At 45.3% G+C, this 24,331-nt stretch overlaps 1 protein-coding gene across 6 annotated transcripts in view; it reads right to left on the bottom strand.

Moving 5' to 3' along the window:
- Positions 1-4,318: 4,318 nt before the first annotated feature.
- MAP4K3 (mitogen-activated protein kinase kinase kinase kinase 3) overlaps positions 4,319-24,331 on the bottom strand; it is a 275,619-nt gene continuing 255,606 nt past the window's right edge. For all 6 annotated transcript variants that reach the window (XM_044291852.1, XM_044291853.1, XM_044291854.1 and 3 more), the window contains 7 exons: positions 23,811-23,914; positions 11,921-12,092; positions 11,772-11,840; positions 11,590-11,682; positions 11,245-11,315; positions 8,815-8,870; positions 4,319-5,412 (listed from right to left, as the gene is read on the bottom strand). In XM_044291852.1, the coding sequence (XP_044147787.1) occupies positions 5,325-5,412; positions 8,815-8,870; positions 11,245-11,315; positions 11,590-11,682; positions 11,772-11,840; positions 11,921-12,092; positions 23,811-23,914 (653 nt within the window). In that variant the 3' untranslated portion in view covers positions 4,319-5,324. The remainder of the gene's footprint in view (positions 5,413-8,814; positions 8,871-11,244; positions 11,316-11,589; positions 11,683-11,771; positions 11,841-11,920; positions 12,093-23,810; positions 23,915-24,331) is intronic.

Here is a 24,331-nt window from a genome sequence, read left to right as displayed (position 1 = left end):
GACCTGTACCTGACATTGGTGGCATATTCTAGCGATATGCCACCAATGTGTGAGGTGACACAAGCCCTTTAATAAAAAAAATCATCTGCCCATCTAAAAGGGCCCTTACAGCATGTGAACAAATTACATAATATCTTGTCTATTCACATCAGCCTTGGTTTCTTGCTATCTATTACTAGATACCATAGTAGAGATACTTGGATATTTCAACTAGTTTTCAGTGTTCTTCAGCCTGTGGTTCTCCCACTGTTGCACAAGAGGCATGCTGGGAGTTGTAGTTTTGAAATAGATCAAGTACCACAGCTTGAGGTACACTGCCTTTCTGAAAAAGTAGACATCAGTTTTGCTGGGTATCTTGTATACATAGCAGCAATCACTGATTATAAGGAAGTGAGAAGGCCATGGGGAACATTCCCCTCATGAATACAGAAGGTTCACAATGATTAGCCAGACGGCGCTATGTGCCATTTGTGCTAATAGGAGAATTGACCTATCCCCATACTATGCAGTCCATAAACAGGGCAGCAGAATGACCACAGATCCACTATAATATCTAATTTAGCCCAAATGGCTTTTCTGTAAACCAATAACTTTATTGATGACTTAACCTGGATAGGTCATCAATGTCAGATTGGCAGCCGCCCGAGCACCACTACTGATCAGCTGATGTTGTGAAACATCAAGAACTAGGTTCCTCTCATGGTTTACCCGGCTCTATACATTTTGTAGGGAATGGGCCTGGTACTGCTGCTCAGCCCCATTCAAGTGAATAGGCCTGAGCTGCAAGAGTGGACATTGCCATTAACTAAAGTACAGAGCTGTGCCTGTTGAATAATGAAGGGCCTGCAGGGCAGACACAGAATTGTAAAGTTGAGGCTAGTGCCAGTGCCGATGTGGGCCTTGCTGAAAAGGGCAAAATTTAACATTTTCTTGATGACATTTTAACATGTTTGCAGGTGGAACATGGGTCATTAAAATGGCTGCCTCTGACGTTGCATCTCCTGCCAACGCTTGCACATTTAAACATGAGAATGTCACTTTCAGGAGGTTTATAAGGAAATAAGGTTGTGTAGTGTTTGTCCCTCTGAGTGACATCTATAGAGCAACTGCACGGTTTGCGCTTTTCCCGCCAATGTCCACCAAACCACAAATTAGTTGCATCCTACCACCTTGGGACACCACGCCTCAAGGTATTCTTCATTATTGTTATGGGGGTGCTGTGGCCTTCACGGCGTTTGAGAAGTTCCTTACTGTCAGTGGGGATCCTGTGGCTGTTACTCTATTAAGGGGATTCTGTCTCTGTTATACTGGTCCTATGGAATTGTATGAAGCTACAGCAAATCACATCAGTTTATTGGTGTTGGCTTTTTAGTACTTTAGCACTCTAGACTGTTTCCCACTAAAATTATTGCAAATTTTGCCACATTGACAAACAGGTTTGACACAATTTACAGGCAGTCAAATGTGTGTTTATTGGCTGATTTGGAGCTTGATCCTGCAGCTGATTATGTGGTTTAGCTGCTGAATTATTATTGCTGAATATGTACTCTGGATGCACTGTGTCCTCACATCCATCGATGTACAGCTCTGTGATGATCACTAGGTGTAGCAGGATGTTCCTATAACCCAAAGCCTTTCATAGAATTCCTCAAGTTTGAATGGCTGTACCCAGCCTTATAAACGTTTCTGTATGCCCAATATATAATGTGGCCATACACATTAGACGAACACTGGCCAATCCGGACGTCAATCTAATGGTGGTATCCTGATGGCAGATGTTGGGGAAAGAAGGATTGGGGATATTGGATCCTTTGTTCTCACAGGAGATATGCCACCGCCAGAGGTTCCAGTCTGGGCTCAGGCAAGCATGCATGCTTGGTAGGAACATCTGTGAGCATATGGCCATCAGATACTGTATCTAAGCCCATTACTTCTAGTACTAATTTATATAGTACCTGCATATATACACCACATTGCAGAAAATCACAGATGGTTACAGGGGTTATGCAAGATGTGCTGCGATCCTGTGCAGCCGCCACTTCCCGGGTGATATGCATGTGATCCGAGCCTGGGGTTAGAACCTGCAGCGTATGCGTGAGTCTGAATCTCAAGCACTTTGACGAGAAAATCAGACTTGCGCATGTGCTGCGGGTTGTAATCCCATGCTAGCGATAATAATAAGAACATATAACAATTATAGTGTAAAGCTCTTCCCCGAGTGTGTAAATGATGTCAAGAAAATACCAACAAAAAATTGTTAAAAAAATTTCTTGTTTATTTTACAGTATATACAGTCATCAATTTATCCAAAAGCATTACCTTATCAAGAATGTACACCTTAGGCCACCTACAGCTCTCTTGTTTCATTAGTGTTTTGCGCACAAAAATTAGCAGGGAAGGAGTAGAATGCAAAAACTGTGCATTGTGGTAAAATGTTTCAGTGACACGTGATCAGTCACTGCTCTCAGGTCCTGTAATGTGCAGAAATTCAGACTTCGGGTCCATTCACACGTATGTAGGATCCGCAATACACCCGGCCGGCACCGCCATAGAAATGCCTATTCTTGTCCGCAATTTTCTTGTCCGCAATTGCGGCGCGATCGGAAATAGTGTACTCTCCGCATCCATTCTGTCCCCATAGAGTATGAATGGGTCCGCACCCGTTCCGCAATTTGCGGACCCATTATTATGGACGTGTGAATGGACCCTTAAGGGAATCTGTCACCAGTTTACAGTGCCCTATCTGAGGGCAGCATAAACTAGTGACAGATACCTTGATTCAAACGCTGGGGCACTTAATGTTTTTTTTTTCTGTCATTTTCTTAAATTCCACTCAATGTAATGGCCATGCTTGGAAGTCCTTGTATTCATTAGATCCTGGGATGCCCTGGGGTGGGGTGGGGTGTGGGGGGGGGGGGGGTACAACAGACCATGAATACAAGGACTCCAGTACTTAGGTCCCTCTGGAGCTTGCAACCAGTGGTTTAAAAAAAAATGATTGAGCAAAAAATAAGAAAACGACCCTGCCTTTGAATCAAGGCCTCTGTCACTAGTTAATACTGCCCTCCAACAGGACCGCATACATCTGATGAGAAATTATATTAAGAATGTTTCTAACGGACAACAGGAGGTTCACTGACTCCTGGATGAACAGTGGTATATGATGAAATCATGCTTTTACAGTATGTTACAGGCCTATATTATTAAGGTGCATTAAAGGGGGTTATGCAAGAATGGGGGGGGGGTCTTGGCAAATCCCTCAACTTGGCCGGACCTATAAAGGGAAGATTACTTACCTGCTTCCCCACTCCTCCAGGCCTGCAAAGCTCTGCTGGGCTCCCTCGCTGTAAACATCCAGGTTGAGATTGCCGCAGCCGATCACTGGCTGTGGCGGAGACTGGATTCCCTTGCGTCTTGTGACCATTTGTCATGACTGGCTGCAGGCGATGTCAAACTAGATGCTTACAGCGAGGAAAACCAGCAAAGCATTGCAGGGGTGAAGGAACAGCGCTGGGAAGCAGGTAAGTAATCTTCCCTTTAAAGGTCCGGCCAAGTGTGTGCGTGTGAGAAGGGGGGTTTGCCAAAAGCCCCCATTCTTGTACAACCCCTTTAATATTGTGGTGGAATGAAGGGCTGGGGCTGTCCATTAAATAGTTGTCACTGGCAAAAAAACAAAAACAAAAAAACGCATAATATCAAATGCACAGCTGCTTGATGCTCAGTCACCTTTAGTCTATTTGCATGAGGTAGTAACTAAATTATTTTGGCCACAAGTTCACAAGCATCCTAAAGGATGAAAATAAGGCAAAACAAAAAGCTCTATTTAAATCATTTCTTAGAAAGTGGAATGTTAGAGGAGCTCAGCCTGGTTGAAATGTTGGGTATTTCTCCAACTTCATAGACCATAGAAGCATTTAGGTATATATATTAAAAAATATGGCAGATTCTATAAATGCACACAGCATTTTCACCTGAATACATATGGATGTAGTATGAGTGACGTGAGACTAAAGGGAACTGATCGCAACATTGTTTGTCATTTGTAGGAACAAAAACGAGTAACGTGCAAGATGAGAGGGTAAGATAGATCATAAGGCAGTTTCTGTGGGCAGTGTTAAAAAACAAAACAAAAAAAACGTATACCGCCATCTGCCTATTAAGAAGTTCTGCTTGGTAAGCCGCTACATGTTCCCTTTAAGATTTTAAATAACTATACAAAAAAACAGATTTACTTGTAATAAATATATTATTACTATTCAATTGTCTGATCTTTACCCTTTAATCATAAAAATGCATTTTGTTCATTTTGCTGTTGCACGTGCCAAAGTGAATAAAAAAAAAAAAAATCCTTTATCAGGTAAACCAGATCTGCCGATTTACAATATAAAAATAAAATACCCCAAAAAAAGCAAGCGAACAAGGTATTAATGGCAGAAGCTGACGCATTTCCCAGCAGTCACAGGGTAACACTGTGGTGCAATGTGTCACACGACAATACTTGTGCAAATCTTCACACCAGTGTACTTGCATTAAAGTTAAGGATATCATAAAAAGCTTACATCCTCTCTATAGTTTTAGTTTTTTTTTTCTTTTTTGAAACTTACAAAAATTTATATTGGCATTACTAAATTACACGGAATAAAAAATACCATAGTGTTAATAAACTCTTGTGTTTTGTTGTCCACGCTTAACTAGCTCGACTAGAGACTGGGCAAATGAGAAGACCTGGGGCTCCGGCCAACTTTACATCTGTACAATTAAGACACTTGTACATCATAAAAGTCTCACTATCTACAGTAGGGCTCCAGGTAGGACATCAGCAACAGGAGGTTACAGCCACTGCAGTATGATAGCGATGTAATACTACCTGTGTGTGTGCAAAGATTACACAACTGTGAATGCAGCACTTGTGTGGGAAGAAATGTCTCCATACCACATAGAAGCGTCATTTTCCTCATCACTGACTCATGCCACAATAAATTATTTGTATATATATATATATATATAATATGTATATAAAATGATCATGTGTTGCTGCTGCTTTGTTCTCAGGTTTGTCCACGGGGACATACAACCCTGCCACGTAACTCTTTCCCCACAATTCCAACATCTGCAACCACATCATTTCCGCGTCACTGTATCGTGAGTAACGTGGTACAGACAGAATCCTTTGCCTTGACGGCTGCATCAACACTGCAGGTTTGCATTTATGAAAACCTCGCGATACTCTCCGCAACTGTCTTCCAATCTTTTTCCTGCCATGCCGGTAGACCCTCAAGCTATAGTGTTTTCTTGGCGACATGAGTTCTTTTTGCTGTTGGTTCTCAGTAGCTGTTCTCATGCCCTGCAAGAATGTACAGGTTGCTGTTGGCTGTGGGGTTGTCTGTTGGCCTGCTTTCCAGAACAACAACCCTGCAAGAGACAGAAAAATAGGAGAATTAGTGACGATGGTCATGTACGCCATAGTAGCAACTGTTTAGGACAACTGATGATCTTTATGTGTATGTCTACGTTGGTTACAGACTACGGTAAAGTAGAGGGTTTTCATTCAACCCCTTCTGTGCGAAAATGGAAGGATTGTGTAGATCAGGGATCAGCAACCTTCAGCACTGGTGAAACTACCATTCCCAGCATGCACGCTTTCTCAGATAAACTCGGAAATCCCATAAAAATGAATGCAGCATGCTGGGATTTGTACTTTCCCAACAGCTGGAGAGCCGAAGATTGCTGAACCCCAGTTTAGATGGTGCAGCCTCTTTTGAGAAACATCCAGAAATCAATCTACCTTAGGTTCACCTTCAAACATATATTTGCAATGAGTTTACATTACTGTTTTACACTGACTTGAAAGGGGGTGTGACACCCCCCCCCCCCAATTTTTTTTTTCTTGAAAAAAGGCTCAAGGTGGCAAAAAATAAAACGAAACAAAAGAAGTCATACTTCCACCAGTACACTGCCGCTCCCATTTTAGTGTATCCACTGGGCTCTGCTTCTTGGTCCCACATGGGAAATGCCTACACAGCCAATTACTGGCCGCAAGGGTGACCTAGATCAGCCAGAACTTGCATAAATGGATCATTTCCTGTGTGTTGAGAGGGACCAGGAAGCAGAGACTAGCGAGTACCCGCGGAGTAGCGTGGGAATTGGAGGAGGTGAATATGACATTATTTTTAAAACAAGAAAAACAGTATTACTATGCACATGCAACAGGATTGCACTAAAACTAAGAGACTGTTCCGGGACGCACAGGTTTTGGCATGATAAAATGGCTTAGCCATAACAGGATTCATGAGGTTCTGCAGCAGACAGACCCATCTGAACCACCAGCAATCTATTCAACAATAGTTGCACCTACTGATAACAGTAACATCTGAAAGTCCTGTAGTCATGGTTCTTAAAGAGCAACTACCAGCATACTGCCTGCTAGGGCTGATCATGCTGATTAAAACAATCTCTTTCATTTCAGCGCGAACTGCTGCGGAGATATCATTACTTTTATGTTTATGCATATTAGTTGGAGCACTGAGGGGCTGGCTGTAGTGCAATCAAGGATGTGTTGACAGATGGATAACTTCATTATCATCCAAGCAATTTCTCCTCAGTCTTAAGCTACTGGCCAAAAGCTGTAAGGGCTCTTTCAAACGAGTGGATCCCGTGCGTGGAATCCACTGCGTGAAAGAGAGCCAAGCCCCGCTCCAGACAGCAGAGACACGGAGCAATAACATGATGGATAATGCTCTTTGCCTCTCTGTGACCTTTTTACTACAAAATCACTGTGACAATTTTATCTCACTATGATTTTGTAGTAAAAAGAATATTATCAATCATGTAAATGCTCCGTGTATCTGCTGTCCGGAACGGGGCTTGGCTCTCTTTCACGCAGCAGATTAACCGCACTGCATCCACTCGTGTGAAAGAGCCCTAAGAGTCCGGAGGCCCCCATACATGTTAAATGGTCAGCTGGTCTCACTGAAATTGGCGGGTTCATCTAATTTAGCAAAAATCAGGTTATTTTTCAAAAGGATATAATTTATTAGTTTATAAAGTTGAGTTCAGTCTTTCTTTTGTAGACCAGCCAGTACAGTAAATGGTTACAGCTGCTCCCCCGTGCGCAGTACACTCCCTTCTCCCATTTGATCTCGTCTTGCCTTGTCTTCTGGAGCACAGGCACTGAGTTTGTGAGCCACATCACAGGCGCCAGAAGAGTGTACTGAGGCGGAGTGAGCACCAGGGTGTAGCTGCAGTGGTGCTCCTAGCCCCTCGCTGCTCCAGCTAACTAATTTACATAAATATTAATGTAATTTCTGCTGCGGTACAAGCTAAAAATATATATTTTGATCAGAATGATAAACCCTACTAGGATAGCTGCTACTATTGTAATGTAAGTACATGTGACATGTTAGGAATTTGCGCTGAACAGGCTAAACTGAGGCAACTGTCCAAACAGTTATAGTACATAGTGCATTGAAATAAGAACTAAGGGGGTCATTTACTAACCAGAAATACGCCTATATATTAGTCGTATTTCTGGTGCAGACTGCGGTCATTTGCGCTGCAATCTGCGACTTTTTCCCACTTACGCCAGGCCTAAAAAAGTGGGTACGGTGTGGGCAGGAAAGTGGACAGCCGGCAGGCCCGTCTCACTCCCCATTTTCTACGTCTGGTTTAGGCATAGAAAATTGTCTAAATAAGAGACAGCTAGGAAGATGTCTTACATTTAGAAGCGGCAGTCGACCCGCTAAAGTTATGTACAGGCCGACGCCTCTACGTAACTCCGGTGGATCCACTGCCAGCTATAGGGATTATTAAGACCAGCGTCTAAAACACCGGTCTTAATAAATGACCCCCTAAGTCCATCAGGTTCAACCATTTACCATACTGACCTTTTGAAAAATAACATGACTTTTACAAAAGTAGATGTAGGTCGGTTGAACCTGCCAATAGTCTGATGACAGACAGACTGTTAGACTGGTTGGGACCTTTCATGGGGAATCCAATCACGTCAGATGTATCATGAAGTTTTAATGCTGTTTTTCACCAATCTTTATTGCATAGTTCAAGTCTTGGTCAGAGGTCTGATATGGATCTATCTTAACAATTTTTTTCTAATGTGGCCTCCTAAAACCCCACCTGACATCAGATATCAGGGGAGAGAATGGGTCTGGCATTTTGTATTTCAGCATGTCCAATCCTTTTGTTCTATGGAAGCTTTTTTGCCAGCCACAACTGTCTGGGGAAGGACAGAGGGACCCGGCAGCAGAATTCTGCCTTTTACAACACATGTATACTCAGTTGAGCCAAGCATATATGTGTATGGGACGATTGGGAGAGGCAGCTGTTGGTTGAATGAGCCTTGGGCCGATATGTTGGTATCATGGTTGCCATACACATGAGACAGAAATAAGGTTATAGGCAGCCTTTCACATTCTGGCTGTACAGTTGCTCACACTGACCATACATTTTTCAGTGACACCAGGTGAAGGACGAACAATCTTTCACAGACAGATCATTTCGTGGTATAGATACTGCTCGACATAAACTAAAACCATGGGTGACTTCTTCCCAGACCATAATGGTTTATCAATGGATGGTTCAATGTTGTTGAATTTCATCTGATGGACAGTGATTTGGTTGAAATCATCTGTTTTGATCAACTTTGGACCTATGTGTATGGATACCTGTACTGTGGTCTTTTACCCGTTCTTACTAAGCATCGATAAAAGCATTAGATTGTTCTGTATAACTATAGTGTGAGCCCAATGTATAATTTCCTCATGTGGGCGCAAGTTACTACAGTGACAGCTACACCATTACCTGTCAGATCCCAGCAGGCGAAATATCCGAGTGTTATCTGAGATTTCCTGTGTTATCTGTGAGGAGAAAGATGCCATATACTTTAATTACTTACAAATGATTTGCTTTACAATCATAGATCCAACGCTTGTTATCGCGCCTTAGGATTTGATCAGAGTAGTCAATGAGTATGATCACCAATATCCATGCAGATGTAATCTTATCACTTTACTTGTAAAAAAAAAAGTTAAGACACAGACATTTGCATGTGTATAACAGATATGTTAGGGAAGTATAGTGGTAAACATGGCAAACAGCCGGTTACTACATTTCCATACTGGGTTGTCTTTGTGAGACAACCTCTTTAGGGGACTTCACACCGTGGTTTATGCAGCAGGAATTTTGGCATGGACTTCACTTTAAAATTCTGGCAGCTTGGTGTATGCCCACTATTGTTTAAATGTTCAATCGCACCAATAGAGACATGTCCCATCTTGGCACGGTGTCCGGACAGATGCCATTTGAAGCCACGGCGGGTGTCTATTCGCGGATTAGCTTCATTCAGTAGAACTAACCAAGAGCAGATCTGTGGCATCTAAAGTGAACAACCGCAGCAGAAGCCACAGTGGGGACATCCGAGTCAGAAGTCCCAGCAGTTTCTGCTGTGGAGTAAACGGAAGGATTTTGACAGCATCAACATCCGCCATGCGAACATAGCCTTGGATTGAGATATGTCAGTTTAATCTACTACTGATTTTCACGTTGTTGTACAACTAGAAACAATTCTAATAATGTTTACACAACATAGAAAATCATAGAAGAAAGATCCCGCTCTACAGCAATTAATACACAAATTCCTAGAAGTGGTTGCCTGACCCCCAGGATAAAACTAAAGGGGGTCTCTGTGATTTGTATATTGATGGCCAATCCCTTGGTCAGGCCACCAATGTTCTGACACCACGCTGACCAGCTGTTTCAGAGTAGCTCTGGCGGCAGAACTACACAGCTCCGTCCATCGTGTAGTGAATGGAGATAGTTACTGCAATGCTGCTCCCATTCACTCAGTCCACTACCCAACGAATGGCGCGATATAGTTCCTGCACCAGAGCTACTCCCAAACAGCAGATCGGCAGGGGTACATGATGCTTATGACAGCAATTGTCACACTGTCTCATTATAATTTAAAGATGACCTGTCAGCTGTCCTGTTTTAGTAAATACTTGTATTCTCCATGCGTTAAGAATTCTAGTGCATCATGCCACCAAAACCAGCTTTCATAAGTCTCTGGGAAAAAGACCTTGAATATAGCTTCTCCCCCAAGGAACTATCTCGCATACTCATGACTCCCCACTCCTCCTCCCGTTGCGTGAGAATACAAGAAAATGGCTACAAAGTCTTAACCAGGTGGTATAAGACCCCTGACACAACATGCAGATATAGAGAGGGAAACTTGGATATCTGCTGGCGTTGCACCCAGGCAAGAGGCACTTTCTACCATATTTGGTGGTTATGCCCAATTATCTACAATTGGTGGGAAAAGATATTCAAGAAAAGTAATATGATATGTGATTCAAAAGTCCCGCTGTCTCCCCTAGTCGCCCTCTTAGGTAGCCCTAAAGGAGACAAACTGATCAAAATTCCTTTCCTCTTCAATAAATTAATCATGGCTGCACGCCTGCTGGTGCCGCAGTTCTGGTTATCCCCAGATACCCACTCTGAGGTCCTATGGGTTGGCAAAGTAGATGCTATATACCGTTTTGAGGAGATTGCGTCCTGGGAAAATAGATCCCACTCTAGATTTAAAATCAACTGGGCACATTGGGAAAGATATAGAACATTTTAATCATATGTTTTCTTGTCTTTTACATTTAATCTTTTTCATCATTTCATCATTCCTTATATGTCAGTAACTGCATACATGCACTCAATGTATGTGATATCTACCTATATACTGTATTGTGTATTCTGTTCTTGTTCGACAACTGTCTTTTATTACGCATACTGTTATGTGTCAATTTTTACTCATTAAAAAAAAAGAATTTTAGTGCATCTTTCCTCCCATGGTTATGCTCCATTATTCTCTCTAGAAATCTATGAATGAATTAGCAAAATATCAGGAGATCTGACAGATTCTCTTCAAGGGCATATTCAGACAAAACACGGATACCGGCCGTGTGCGTTTGCAAAATGCCAGCCCCATGATAGAAATGCCTATCCCTGTCCGCAACTGTGGACAAGAATAGGATATGCTCTATCTTTTTTGCAGATGTGGACAGCACACGGTGGCCCCACTGAAATGCGGAACAGATGCGGACACAAATACGGTCATCTGAATGAGCCCTAAAAAAATGGGAGTATATGTGCAGTGTAACTAATTATTAGTCTCCTGTCACCAGATCAAGCATAGTTGCTAAAGATTGTGGACACATTTTTACTTTGTGACTCATTTACCTCATTTGATCGGAAGCTTCTTCCTTGCATACCGTGCTTCCAAAAAGCAAGCACACTGTCTTGTAGGCAAACTAGAAGACAAGTCATAATGGCAATAAGCGGGCAATGAAAATGAGAAAAATACTAAACAGAAAACGTTATCGATAGTGTAGCACATAGAAATATTGCCTGGTATTCATCAATGGCGGCCTAAGACGTGTCTGGTACGTGAAGAGATATAGGTAGAGCTAATATTTTTTGGCACTGCTGAATTCTGATGTACGTATATCTAAAAAGAGCATGTAACAAGAGCCACTAATGTGACACTAGGAAACGTGGGAGGTGAAAACAGCATGGCTATCTTACCTATAGACTCAATCTGAAAGTCAAACGTCAGCTCTGAAGACAACTTGCGGCTGGATTTTAACCTTCCTTGAAGATTGACTATTTTTATACAACCTTCAAAGGAAGAAAAAAAAAAAAGTGGATTTCATATGACTGCATAAACAAGCAAGAAACCATAACCACATGCAGTATTATAGACTTACGATCCAGGCACACTAGAATGGTATCCCTCTCCAGCTGTGTGACATGGACCACGTCTGTCTGTGGGTTGTCTGTAATGGCAACAGCAACAATGTAACACAGATCACAAACTTTAAAGAGGAAATTCGGATTTTAACATTGTTCTACTTGCCTGTTTCTGTAAACCATGAAGAGGTGGAGTTGGGATTCACCGTCTCAAACTTCACAACCTGGTTAAAATCTGTGCCCTTGCTGACGTTCACGCACACTAAGGGGTATTCCTGTTCAGGCACCACCAGCATCTCCAACATCATGAGTGGGCATGGTAATGGGAAATCTATATGCTGGATGAATAAAAAAAATAAAAAAATAAAAAACAACCGTCATTTTACATAGGTATACATGGTCAACCAATATTATCCGACAGAATAAATATCAAATAAATCGAAAAAATGGACCCGCAAGGAGTCATAATAATCACCAAAAAATGAAACCGACTTTCGTATATATGAAAATCCAAAAGACTTTATTATAAATATATATATGAACAATACATACATGCATAATAAAAGAAGGCAGCACAAGGCAGGACACACAGATGAGGAGCAGGACCCAAGGAGAGGCCAGGAGATCAGTGCACGAAAATAACAACAGGGAAAAAAGAATGTTAGCTAAAAAAGCGTACCTCAAAACCTCATGACAGCAACGCCCCAAACAAAGTGCCAAGGAGGCAATTGTAGAGATTGAGGTTAGAGTACATGGACTAGATTAAACATACCCCGAGTGGTGCAAAGATCTCTCGGCCGACTCCTGACCCAACGCCGTTTCGCCAGTAAACCTGGCTTCTTCCGGGGTATACATGGATATCATTTAATGACTGAGGGTCATATTTTGTATGTAGAAAAACCAGGATTTTGCTTTTCCTCTTTTATTAAAGGGGTTCTGCCGTGATCAGTCTCATCACATAGTAAAAATGACAATCTCTTTCTAACAAATCTAGAACCAGCCCTATATCCCACTTGAATCCTGAGATCTCCCCATTTATTGCTCCAACTGTTCTACTAGATTTATTTCAAGCTTGGAGCTTAGGGCATGTGTCCTTTCTGCTGCAGCTCTATCCCTATCACAGCTTAGGGCAGGTGTCCGTTCTGCTGCAGCTCTATCCCTATCACAGCTTAGGGCAGGTGTCCGTTCTGCTGCAGCTCTATCCCTATCACAGCTTAGGGCAGGTGTCCGTTCTGCTGCAGCTCTATCCCTATCACAGCTTAGGGCAGGTGTCCGTTCTGCTGCAGCTCTATCCCTATCACAGCTTAGGGCATGTGTCCTTTCTGCTGCAGCTCTATCCCTATCACAGCTTAGGGCATGTTCTAGTAAGAAGCAGGGTGGCACTACCTTCTTTAAATTCGCGGTGCACGTGTCCGTGGAATGGCGTCCAGACAAACGTTTCAAAGGAAAAGATCGGCACTTCGCTGATGTAGATCACAATGTAGATTTATTCAGTCACATATTCAAATGGCATAGTGACGCGTTTCAGCACAGGTGTGCTTTCATCAGACTGCAATAAAACATCTTACACTCCAGCTATTTATACATAAATGTGTCCTTTCTGCTGCAGCTCTATCCCTATCACAGCTTAGGGCTTGTGTCCTTTCTGCTGCAGCTCTATCCCTATCACAGCTTAGGGCAGGTGTCCGTTCTGCTGCAGCTCTATCCCTATCACAGCTTAGGGCAGGTGTCCTTTCTGCTGCAGCTCTATCCCTCTCACAGCTTAGGGCATGTGTCCTTTCTGCTGCAGCTCTATCCCTATCACAGCTTAGGGCAGGTGTCCGTTCTGCTGCAGCTCTATCCCTATCACAGCTTAGGGCATGTGTCCTTTCTGCTGCAGCTCTATCCCTATCACAGCTTAGGGCATGTGTCCTTTCTGCTGCAGCTCTATCCCTATCACAGCTTAGGGCATGTGTCCTTTCTGCTGCAGCTCTATCCCTATCACAGCTTAGGGCATGTGTCCTTTCTGCTGCAGCTCTATTCCTATCACAGCTTAGGGCATGTGTCCTTTCTGCTGCAGCTCTATCCCTATCACAGCTTAGGGCATGTGTCCTTTCTGCTGCAGCTCTATCCCTATCACAGCTTAGGGCATGTGTCCTTTCTGCAACAGCTCTATCCCTATCACAGCTTAGGGCATGTGTCCTTTCTGCAACAGCTCTCTCCCTATCACAGCTTAGGGCATGTGTCCTTTCTGCTGCAGCTCTATCCCTATCACAGCTTAGGGCATGTGTCCTTTCTGCAACAGCTCTATCCCTATCACAGCTTAGGGCATGTGTCCTTTCTGCAACAGCTCTCTCCCTATCACAGCTTAGGGCATGTGTCCTTTCTGCTGCAGCTCTTTCCCTGTAACTACCACAGCTGAAGATTTAAACTGTGCGTGTGCAGACCCCTCAGTGAGTTGGACAAAGAAATAAGAAAAAGAACAAACAGCGGGTGGCGCTATACAGACACATTTTATTGAATAGCTCAGTGGCTATACTACATTTTTATCACATGCAATTACAAAAATATTCAGATCCAGGTGCTGGTTTGAAAAATATTTTTCATTGCGCAGCCCCTTTAGGGTGGCTACAGACACTCATCTGCTGGTACTCTGTTATCTGTGGACTACCATTCCCCATAATGTCTATGGCCACCTTTAGTAATCATATGCCATAAACGGAAGGGAGGGATGTCAGATGTGGGTCAAAATGTGGGTCAGAAATATGTGCATTGGGGGCCAATATTGCTGATTCACATACTGGGTTCACAGAGTGCAAACGTATACGTGGACATGTTCAGTAAATTGCCATCTGGACACTGAAAATCTACAAAAGTACATTAACAATCTATGTGCATAGCATTTTACTAAACTCCATTTACCTGTAGCAGAAAAAATAAGCACAGATCTGGCGGGCAAGTTGTGGTTTTTCAAATCTGCAGCATGCCCTATCTGCCACATCAGAGCAGCAGATTTTAGGACATTTCCATAGCAGAACATGGCCTTAGGGTCCTGTTCTTTTGATTGCCTGGCTCGCAGGCTGTACTAGGATTATGTCAAATTATAATATGCACAATTAGCAAACACGGTATGTGAGCGGACTCTAATGTAACCTCAACTCTGCACCTCTTCACTTGCAGCCATTTAGGCTTTCAGATCTGTCAACTGCCTTCCAATTTAGGATAATAACACTGAACGTGTTTTGCGGTTTGCATTTTACTGTTTTTTAAATGAATGTAGTACTTCAATAACATGGCCACTGAGAACTTCCATGGTTGATCCTGTTGTATTCTTATATGTACAAAACTGAATGGAAATTCTCTCTTAGGCCTCTTGGAATTCTGAGATTCCACAGCTGATTTTTTTTTTTTTTTTTTACAGTAAACAAGTGTATAGGCAATTATCTAATAAACACATATTAGCCTATAAGGCATGGACTCCAAAAGACCTTGTAGGGTGTCCTGTGACACTAAGATGCAAAATCCTGCCATATCTTAGGGTCCATTCACATGTCCGTAACGTGTTTTGCGGATCCACGGATCCGAAAAACACGGAAACGGCAATGTGCGTTCCGCATTTTGCAAACCGCACATCGCCAGCACTAATAGAATATTCCTATTCTTGTCCGCAATTGCGGACAAGAATAGGACATGTTCTATTTTTTTCGGGAACGGAAATGTGGACCCAGAAGTGTGAGTCCGCATTTCTGGAGCCGGGCCGCACATTGTGCGGCCCCATAGAGATGAATGGGTCCGCAATTCCATTCCGCAAAATGCAGAACTAAATTGCGGACGTGTGAATGGGGCCTTATACTGAAAGTTGTGCAGAGAGGCCTCCATGTATTGGAATTGTCCCACCACTAGGGCTGAAACGCTTACTCGAGATTACTCGATTGAAAAGTAATTCTACACAAAAAAATAATTGATGCAAATTTTTGGCATCGAAGATTCGTTTGTGTCATGTGACCACGAAGAGGGAGTGAAGCGCTTGCTATTAATTACCGCTCCGTGGTCACCCGCCAGCCCGTACCGCGCTGCACTGGATCCTGACACATCCTCAGGTCATGGTGTACGTAAGCGCGCATTATGACCTGACGCTATGTGACGTCAGGATCTAGTGCAGCGCGCGAAGAAGAGGAAGGAGCTGTGGAGTGGCGCCCCTACATGAAAGATAAGTATTTTATTTCACTGGCGCTGGGGACATGGCACTGAAGGGGGACAGCCGGCAATAGATGGCATGGAGGGGCAGATGGGAGTGGGGGACATGAAGGGGCAGATGGGAGTGGGGGACATGGAGGGGCAGATGGGAGTGGGGGACATGGAGGGGCTGATCTCATGGCACTGGGGGAGTGGAGGACATGGAGGGGCTGATCTGATGGCACTGGAGGACATGGAGGGGCTGATCTGATGGCACTGGAGGACATGGAGGGGCTGATCTGATGGCACTGGAGGACATGGAGGGGCTGATCTTATGGCACTGGGGGACATGGAGGGGCTGATCTGAGGGCACTGGGGGACATGGAGGGGCTGATCTGAGGGCACTGGGGACATGGAGGGGCTGATCTGATGGCAAATTTTTTGCATCGAGGATTCGTTTGTGTCATGTGACCACGGAGAGGGAGTGAAGCACTTGCTATTAATTACCGCTCCGTGGTCACCCGCCAGCCCGTACCGCGCTGCACTGGATCCTGACATATCCTCAGGTCATGGTGCACGTAAGCGCGCACTATGACCCGACGCTATGTGATGTCAGGATCTAGTGCAGCGCGCGAAGAAGAGGAAGGAGCTGTGGAGTGGCGCCCCTACATGAAAGGTAAGTATTTTATTTCACTGGCGCTGGGGACATGGCACTGAAGGGGAACAGCCGGCAATAGATGGCATGGAGGGGAAGATGGGAGTGGGGGACATGGAGGGGCTGATCTGATGACACTGGGGGAGTGGGGGACATGGAGGGGCTGATATGATGACACTGGGGGAGTGGGGGACATGGAGGGGCTGATCTGATGGCACTGGAGGACATGGAGGGGCTGATCTGATGGCACTGGAGGACATGGAGGGGCTGATCTGATGGCACTGGAGGACATGGAGGGGCTGATCTGATGGCACTGGAGGACATGGAGGGGCTGATCTGATGGCACTGGAGGACATAGAGGGGCTGATCTGATGGCAATTTTTTTGCATCGAGGATTCGTTTGTCTCATGTGACCACGGAGCGGGAGTGAAGCGCTTGCTATTACTTACCGCTCCGCGGTCACCCGCCAGTCCGTACTGCGCTGCACTGGATCCTGACACATCCTCAGGTCACAGTGCACGTAAGCACGCACTATGACCCGACGCTATGTGATGTCAGGATCTAGTACAGCGTGCGGAGAAGAGGAAGGAGCTGGGGAGTGGCGCCCCTACAGAAAAGGTAAGTATTTTATTTCACTGGCGCTGGGGACATGGCACTGAAGGGGGACAGCCAGCAATGGATGGAATGGAGGGGCAGATGGGAGTGGGGGACATGGAGAGGCTGATCTGATGGCATTGGGGGACATGGAGGGGCTGATCTGATGGCACTGGAGGACATGGAGGGGCTGATCTGATGGCACTGGGGGACATGGAGGGGCTGATCTGATGGCACTGGAGGACATGGAGGGGCTGATCTGATGGCACTGGAGGACATGGAGGGGCTGATCTGATGGCACTGGGGGACATGGAGGGGCTGATCTGATGGCACTGGGGGACATGGAGGGGCTGATCTGATGGCACTGGGGGACATGGAGGGGCTGATCTGATGGCACTGCGGGACATGGAGGGGCTGATCTGATGGCACTGGGGGACATGGCAATGGATGGCATGGAGGGGCTGATGGCACTGGGGGAGTGGAGCTGAAGGCACTAGGGTGGGAGAGAGCTGAAGGCACTGGAGAATGGAGCTGATGGCACTGGGGTGGGGGGAGCTGATGGCACTGGGGGGATAGTGGAGCTGATGGTACTGGGGGAACTGATGCACTTAGGCTGATCGCACAGGGGGGAACGAAGGGTGTTGGGGATTGATGGCAGGGGGTCTGATGAGTTTTTATAAAGGAAAACCATCTATTCATTTTTTCTTATTAGATTACTCGATTAATCGTAAAAAATAATCGATTCACTCAAGCCTACCTGTCAGCACAAAATGCAGTGTGATCTGAAAGCAGCATTTTATAGAGCAGGAGAAGCTGAGCAGACTGATGTATATTTTTATAGGAAAAGATTCAGTACAACCTGTAATTTTATACATTTATATCTGTTTTTTTCACTTCCTGTGAATAGCTACCGGTACAGGAGGGAGGTGTTATCAGTGAGTAACAGCTATCTCTGTATTCACACTTATACCCACAATGCTATCAATCACTGATAACTCCCTCCCTTCTATACAGATAACTTTTCACACAGAGTGAATAAAACAAAGATATAAATGTAAAAATTACAGGTTTTACTGTACTTTACTCTTTTTCTACAAAAATATACATGTATCCGCTCAGTTTCTCCTGCTCTATAACATGGTGCTTTCAGATTCCACTGCATTTTGTGGTGACAGGTCCGAAAGAACCCATCACCATGAAAATGCTATCCAATCTACTGACATTATTTTAAAGAGCAGGAGAAGCTGAGCAGATTGATATATAATTTTGTAGTAAAAGATTCAGCAAAACTTAAAAGGGTTGTCTGGATTCAGAGCTGAACCTGGACATATCCTTATCTTCACCCCTCCAGCCCCCCTGATATCAGTATTAGAGCATTTCATGCTCCGATGCTCTCCCTTGCCCTTCACTGTATAGTGCAGGCCAAGGACTTTTTTGTTTACTTTGGTACACTGCTAGGCAGAGGCTTCCGGCCAGCAGTGAATGTTGCTGGTGGCATCACCGGCTCTGATGGGCGGGCTTTAGCGCTGCCCTAGTCGTTTTACAGGCTTGGGTAGCACTAAAGCCTGCCTATTAGTGCTAGTGATGTCACCGTGCTCATTGTTGGGCAAAAGCCTCCACCTAGCAGTCCCTATGGAAAGCCCGGTACGTCACTGGATCTCCAGAAAATGCATTTGCCCTGCACAATTCAGCACAGGGCAAAAGAGAGCATCGGAACATGAAATGCTCCGATGCTCATATCAGGGGGGGAGGAGGGGTGAAAGGGATATGCCCAGGTTCAGATCTGAACCTGGACAACCCCTTTAACAATTAAAATTGCTGCTCGGGTGAAATTCCCAAGATCACTGACTTGTCACAAACCAATAGTGACAGGCCCTTGAATTTCTGCTGCTTCCCAAGCAAACCACATCAGCTGAAGAAGTCTTACAAGTAGTGTTGGGCAAGCATGCTCGGCCGAACAGCTTTTCACTCGAGCATCGTGATGCTCGCCACATCGCGGTGTTCGGCCAAACACCCAGTGTGCTCAAGATGCTTGAGTCTCCTTCCCGCAAGTTTGTTGGCTGCTACGCAGCCAATAAATGTGTGGGGAAGTACTGCCATTCACTGTAATGCCGTAGCTATGTTGGTTACTGGCATTACAGTGATTGGCTGGCCAGAACGCGTCATCGGGTGCTATATAGCACCCGATGACACGTGGTTCGGCTCAGACTTAGTCAGGGTGAGCTGCAGCAGAAGGGACAGATAGTGTAGGGAGAGGAATTGTACTTTTTTTTTTAGGGAGTTTTGAGTGTTGAAAGGTGTTAGAGACCCAACAGTCCTTTTAAGGACTATTATTTTATCTGGCTGCAAAATATATTAGCCCAATGTGCGAAAAATTGCGTGCGATTGTTTGGCTGCTGGTGATAGCAGCGACAATACCTGCACTATATCTCCTGCATAACGTTAGCCGCTGGTGACAGCAGCAACATTACCTGCGCTACATCGGCGACCAGGTGGTCGGTTGGATTGCAGCAGATAATGCCTCACGTCGGTTAAGCACCACCCTGTCTTCCAGAAAGGCCAGTCTGGTCAACAAATCCTCACCCCGATCCTCTTTCCTCCCACCATGGAGAGTCTTGCTAAACAAGTGATTCCACACTCGGATATTCCGAGGAGCTCTTTTAATCGCCATTCCTTGATTTGGGCCTTTCGCAAAGCCCGCTTGAAGAGGGACATGAGGAGATCGTGTGCACTGATGCCCAAACTCTTGACCATCCACAGTCACAAGAAGATGGTGGATGATGATGATGAGACACAGTTGCCAATAAGTCAACGGCAATTAGTGTCTCAAGAGGTTGATGATGAGGATGAGACACAGTTGTCAATAAGTGAGGTTGTTGTTAGGTCAACAAATCAGGAGGAGGACCACAGTGAGAAAGTGGAATAGGAGGTGGTGGACGATGAAATCACTGACCCAACCTGGGAAGGTGGCAAGCCGAGCGAGGACAGCAGTACAGAGGGTGAGGGATCCGCAGCACCGCAGCAGGCTGGAAGAGGCAGTGGGGTGGCAAAATCGAGAAGGCGGGCCACACCAAACAGGCGTGCAACTGTTCCCCGGAGCACCGCTTGTGGCAATCTCCCTTGCCAAGGGGTAGGTGTTACGCAGTCTGGCGCTTTTTTGAGGAAAGTGCGGACGATAAAAGAATTGTCATTTGCAACCTGTGTCGTACCAAAATGAGCAGGGGCGTGAACACTAGCAACCTCACCACCACCAGCATGATCTGCCACATGGCATCAAAGCACCGTCAGAGGTGGGCCAAACGCCTGGGTCCACAATCAGTGTCTGTGGGTCACACCACTGCCTCCTCTTCCCCTGTTTTACATGCTGGCCAATCCCCTGTCCAAGACGCAGGCCTGGATGCCTCCGTCTTGCACTTCACCTGGACCTTCAAAAGCACCATCAGCTAGCACATCCACTTCTGTGTCCCAGCGCAGCGTACAGATGTTCATACCCCAGGCCTTTTAACGAAAGCGCAAATAGCCAGCCGCAGGCCATGGCACTAAATGCGCACCTTTCCAAATTGCTGGTCCTGGAAATGTTGCCATTTAGGCTTGTGAACAATGAGGCTTGTCCCTCGTTACTCAGTCCTCAGCTGCCGCTATTTTTCCCGATGTGCCATCCCCGCCTTACACCAGCATGTGTCCCGTAACATCACATGTGCTCTGACCAACGCAGTTATTAGGAAGATCCACTTAACGACTGACACATAGACAACTGCTTGTGGCCAGCGACACTACATTTCCCTGACGGCACACTGGGTGAACGTTGTGGAGGCCGGGAGCGAGTGGTACCCTGGGATCGCAGAGGTGCTACAGACGCCTATGATTTCAGGCCCTACTTCCATCAGGATTTCCGCCACTACCTACATTAGTGGCTGCAACCCCCCCCCTTCTCCTCCTCCACTTTCACCTCTGAATTATCATCTTGCAGCACCAGTCAGTAGCTGGAAGCAGTGTAGCACTGCAGTGGGGAAGCGGCAACAGGCCGTGCTGAAACTAAAATGTATTTAGATGACAAACAGCACACCGCCGCAGAGCTGTGGCAGGGTATAAGGGACCAGACTGAACTGCGACTCTCGCCACTCAACCTACAACCAGGCATGGTTGTGTCTGAAAATGGCCTTAACTTGGTGGCGGCTTTGGAGCTTGGCAAGCTCATACACATACAATGCCTAGTCCACGTGTTCAACTTAGTGGTTCATCGGTTTCTCAAAACCTACCCCACGTTGCCTGAGCTACAGGTGTGCCCATTTCCGAAAGTCATCTACAGCTGCCGCCGGTCTGGCAACGCTGTAGCAGCGCTTGCAATTGCCAGCTCACCGACTGTTGTGCGACGTGAGCACACGCTGGAACTCCACGTTCCACATGTTGGCCAGGCTCTGTGAGCAGCAAAGGGCAGTAGTGGAATACCAGGGGCAACACGGTCGTCGCCTTTCCAGTCAGCTTCCGCTTTTCACAAGCGACGAGTGGGCATGGATGTCTGACCTCTGTGAGGTTTTACGCAACTTTGAGGAATCAACACAGATGGTGAGTGGCGATGCCACTATTATCAGCGTAACCATCCCACTTCTGTGTCTACTGAAATGCTCGCTGCTCACAATGAAGGAGGACGCTTTGCATGTGAAAGAGGTGGAAATGGGGGAAGACAGTACACAGGGTGATAGCCAGACCACCCTCTTTTCGTCTTCTCAGCGCGAATGATGAGGAGGAGAAGCAGGAGACGGTTGCCTCCGCTACAAAGGGTAGTACCCAAAGCAGGTTTATTCCATCTGTTCAGCGTGGATGGGCCGAAGAGGATGAGGAGATTGAGAGTCATCCTCCTGATCAGGACAGCGAAGTCTTGTTTATTGGGACTCTGGCACACATGGCTGACTTTATGTTATGTTGCCTTTCCCGTGACCCTTGCGTTATATGCATTTTGGCCAACACCGATTACTGGTTGTTCACCCTTCTCGACCCCCGCTACAAAGAGAACTTCTCATCTCTCTTTCCAATGGTGGAGAGGACTAGCAAAATGGTGCAATACCAGAATTTCTCCAAAAATTTCCAACTGACAACGCTGGCAACAGAGTACGTAGTTCCTTGGGCAACCGAGGAGGGGAACACACAGCAGTTCCAACAGAGGCAAGGCAACACTCTCCAAGGCCTGGGACAGTTTCATGACACCCCGCCAGCACCCTCACTCTGATGCGCCGCCTAGTGTCACAAGGAGAGAAAAGTTTTGGAAGATGGTGAAGGAGTACGTAGCAGACCGTGTCAGCATCCTTAATGATCCCTCTGTGACTTACAACTATTGGGTGTCCAAGCTGGACACGTGGCACGAACTGGCGCTCAACGCCTTGGAGGTGCTGGCCTGCCCTGCTGCCAGAGTTTTGTCAGAGCGGTTATTTAGTGCTGCTGGGGGCATAATAACTAATAAGCGCATCCAACTGTCAACTGAAAATGCTGACAGGTTGACTCTTATCAAAATGAACAAGGCCTGAATTGCCCCTGACTTCTCTACTCCACCAGAGGAAATCATCTAAACATAAAGGCACTTTAAATGTGGCTTTTATAGTGTATTGAATACACTGTATTCCCATGCACCCCTTCCACCACAAAAAAGGGTATATGGTTCAATCTTCCGTTTCTCGTCCTCCTCCATCATATCAACATGCTTAGGCTGCCCTTGCTACTAATGTTTTAGAGGGTCAGCTCAGCAGCAGACGCTCACCCCTAATGTTTTAGAGAGTCACCAGCAAGGGTTTGTATGATGCTCTCCTTTATGTGTAACAAAGGGTGTATTGGAGTGCCGGTTCCTTGTACTTTTTAGCAGCCCTTTCACTTAGTGCATAGGCTTTATGAGTGTAGGAGTCCCACTACCTGAACAATTGTACCACAATGTGAATGAGGCCCTCCATTATGTGATATACAGGTGGTATCGGAGTTTCTCTTCCTTGTAATTTTTGGCAGCACTTGCACTTTATATACAGGTAAATGTACAGGAAAGAATGTTTCTTAACAATTTTTCCTCTAAAATCGATTTTATCTTCGGTTTGGTGCGTATTATTGTCAGTCTGTAAAAGTGGCTTACTACTCTGACAACATCGTTCCCAGCAGCGACCTGGGAGTCCAAGATTCATCCAGACATCCTCCCCATGATGTTCCCGAACCATTTCAGTGGTGTTTCCATCAGTTTCTGACCTTTTCCTATGAACCAGACACCCTCCCCTCTTCAGAACAGGGGGTGGCTTGTTTAATGCTCAGGTTCTCCCATTGACTTCCAATGTGCACAAAAAGAAAACTCCACGGCACTTCCAAAATAAAAAAATGTGCGTTTATTCACCAGATAGCGATGTTTCAGTCCTCTCAATGGGACCTATCTGGTGAATAAACGCACATTATTTTATTTTGGAAGTGCCATGGAGTTTTCTTTTTTGTTGTTGGTGGATCGCCTTCCTAGCCGCTGGCACTCCATAACTACTCTAATGCTGCTGTGCTGCCCATCATACCTTTTGTCTGTGTCTATATATATATATATATATATATATATACATACATACACACTAGGTTTTATCGGAGTGACTATGTGTTGATGGCCTGGAGCACACTAATGTGAGATAAGTCCACGTACCTTAATTAGCATGAATTTCTGCATTTGTTCCACCCACTCTAGGAGTATAATGCTCGACTGAAGGGCTCCACATAGATATTTATGGCTTGTATATGGATTCCTCACTAAAACAAACAAAACATATAGTGTTAATACACGTGAAACTATCTGAATACTCATCTTCTTCAGTATCATTCCCAAAACCATACACAGAAATATGGAGCAGCTCTGCCCTCAATAAGTGAATACCAAAAGGACACTTGTAAACCCAGCTCATGCCAGACGCACACCCGCTGGGTACATGGGGGCTGATGGACATGTCAAAGGTATTACTTCAGGGAATACTCCCAACATTTACCTCGAACATGTACAAAAACTAGATGTGAACAGAGCATAAAATGGAATAAATTGTCGCAGTTAAGCCTAATTCACACGTCCGTGTTAAGACGGTCAGCGTTTCATTGGTGACAATGTCCATGTGGGGAAAGTGTATGGTCCATGTGTCTGTTTTTCAGTCCTCCATTTGTCCTAGCGTTAAAATC

The sequence above is a fragment of the Bufo gargarizans genome, chromosome 4 (genome assembly GCF_014858855.1).
Source record: "Bufo gargarizans isolate SCDJY-AF-19 chromosome 4, ASM1485885v1, whole genome shotgun sequence".
NCBI classification, from domain to species: domain Eukaryota; kingdom Metazoa; phylum Chordata; class Amphibia; order Anura; family Bufonidae; genus Bufo; species Bufo gargarizans.
Note: the sequence above shows the minus strand (reverse complement) of the source record. Positions and strands in the feature narration are given on the sequence as shown.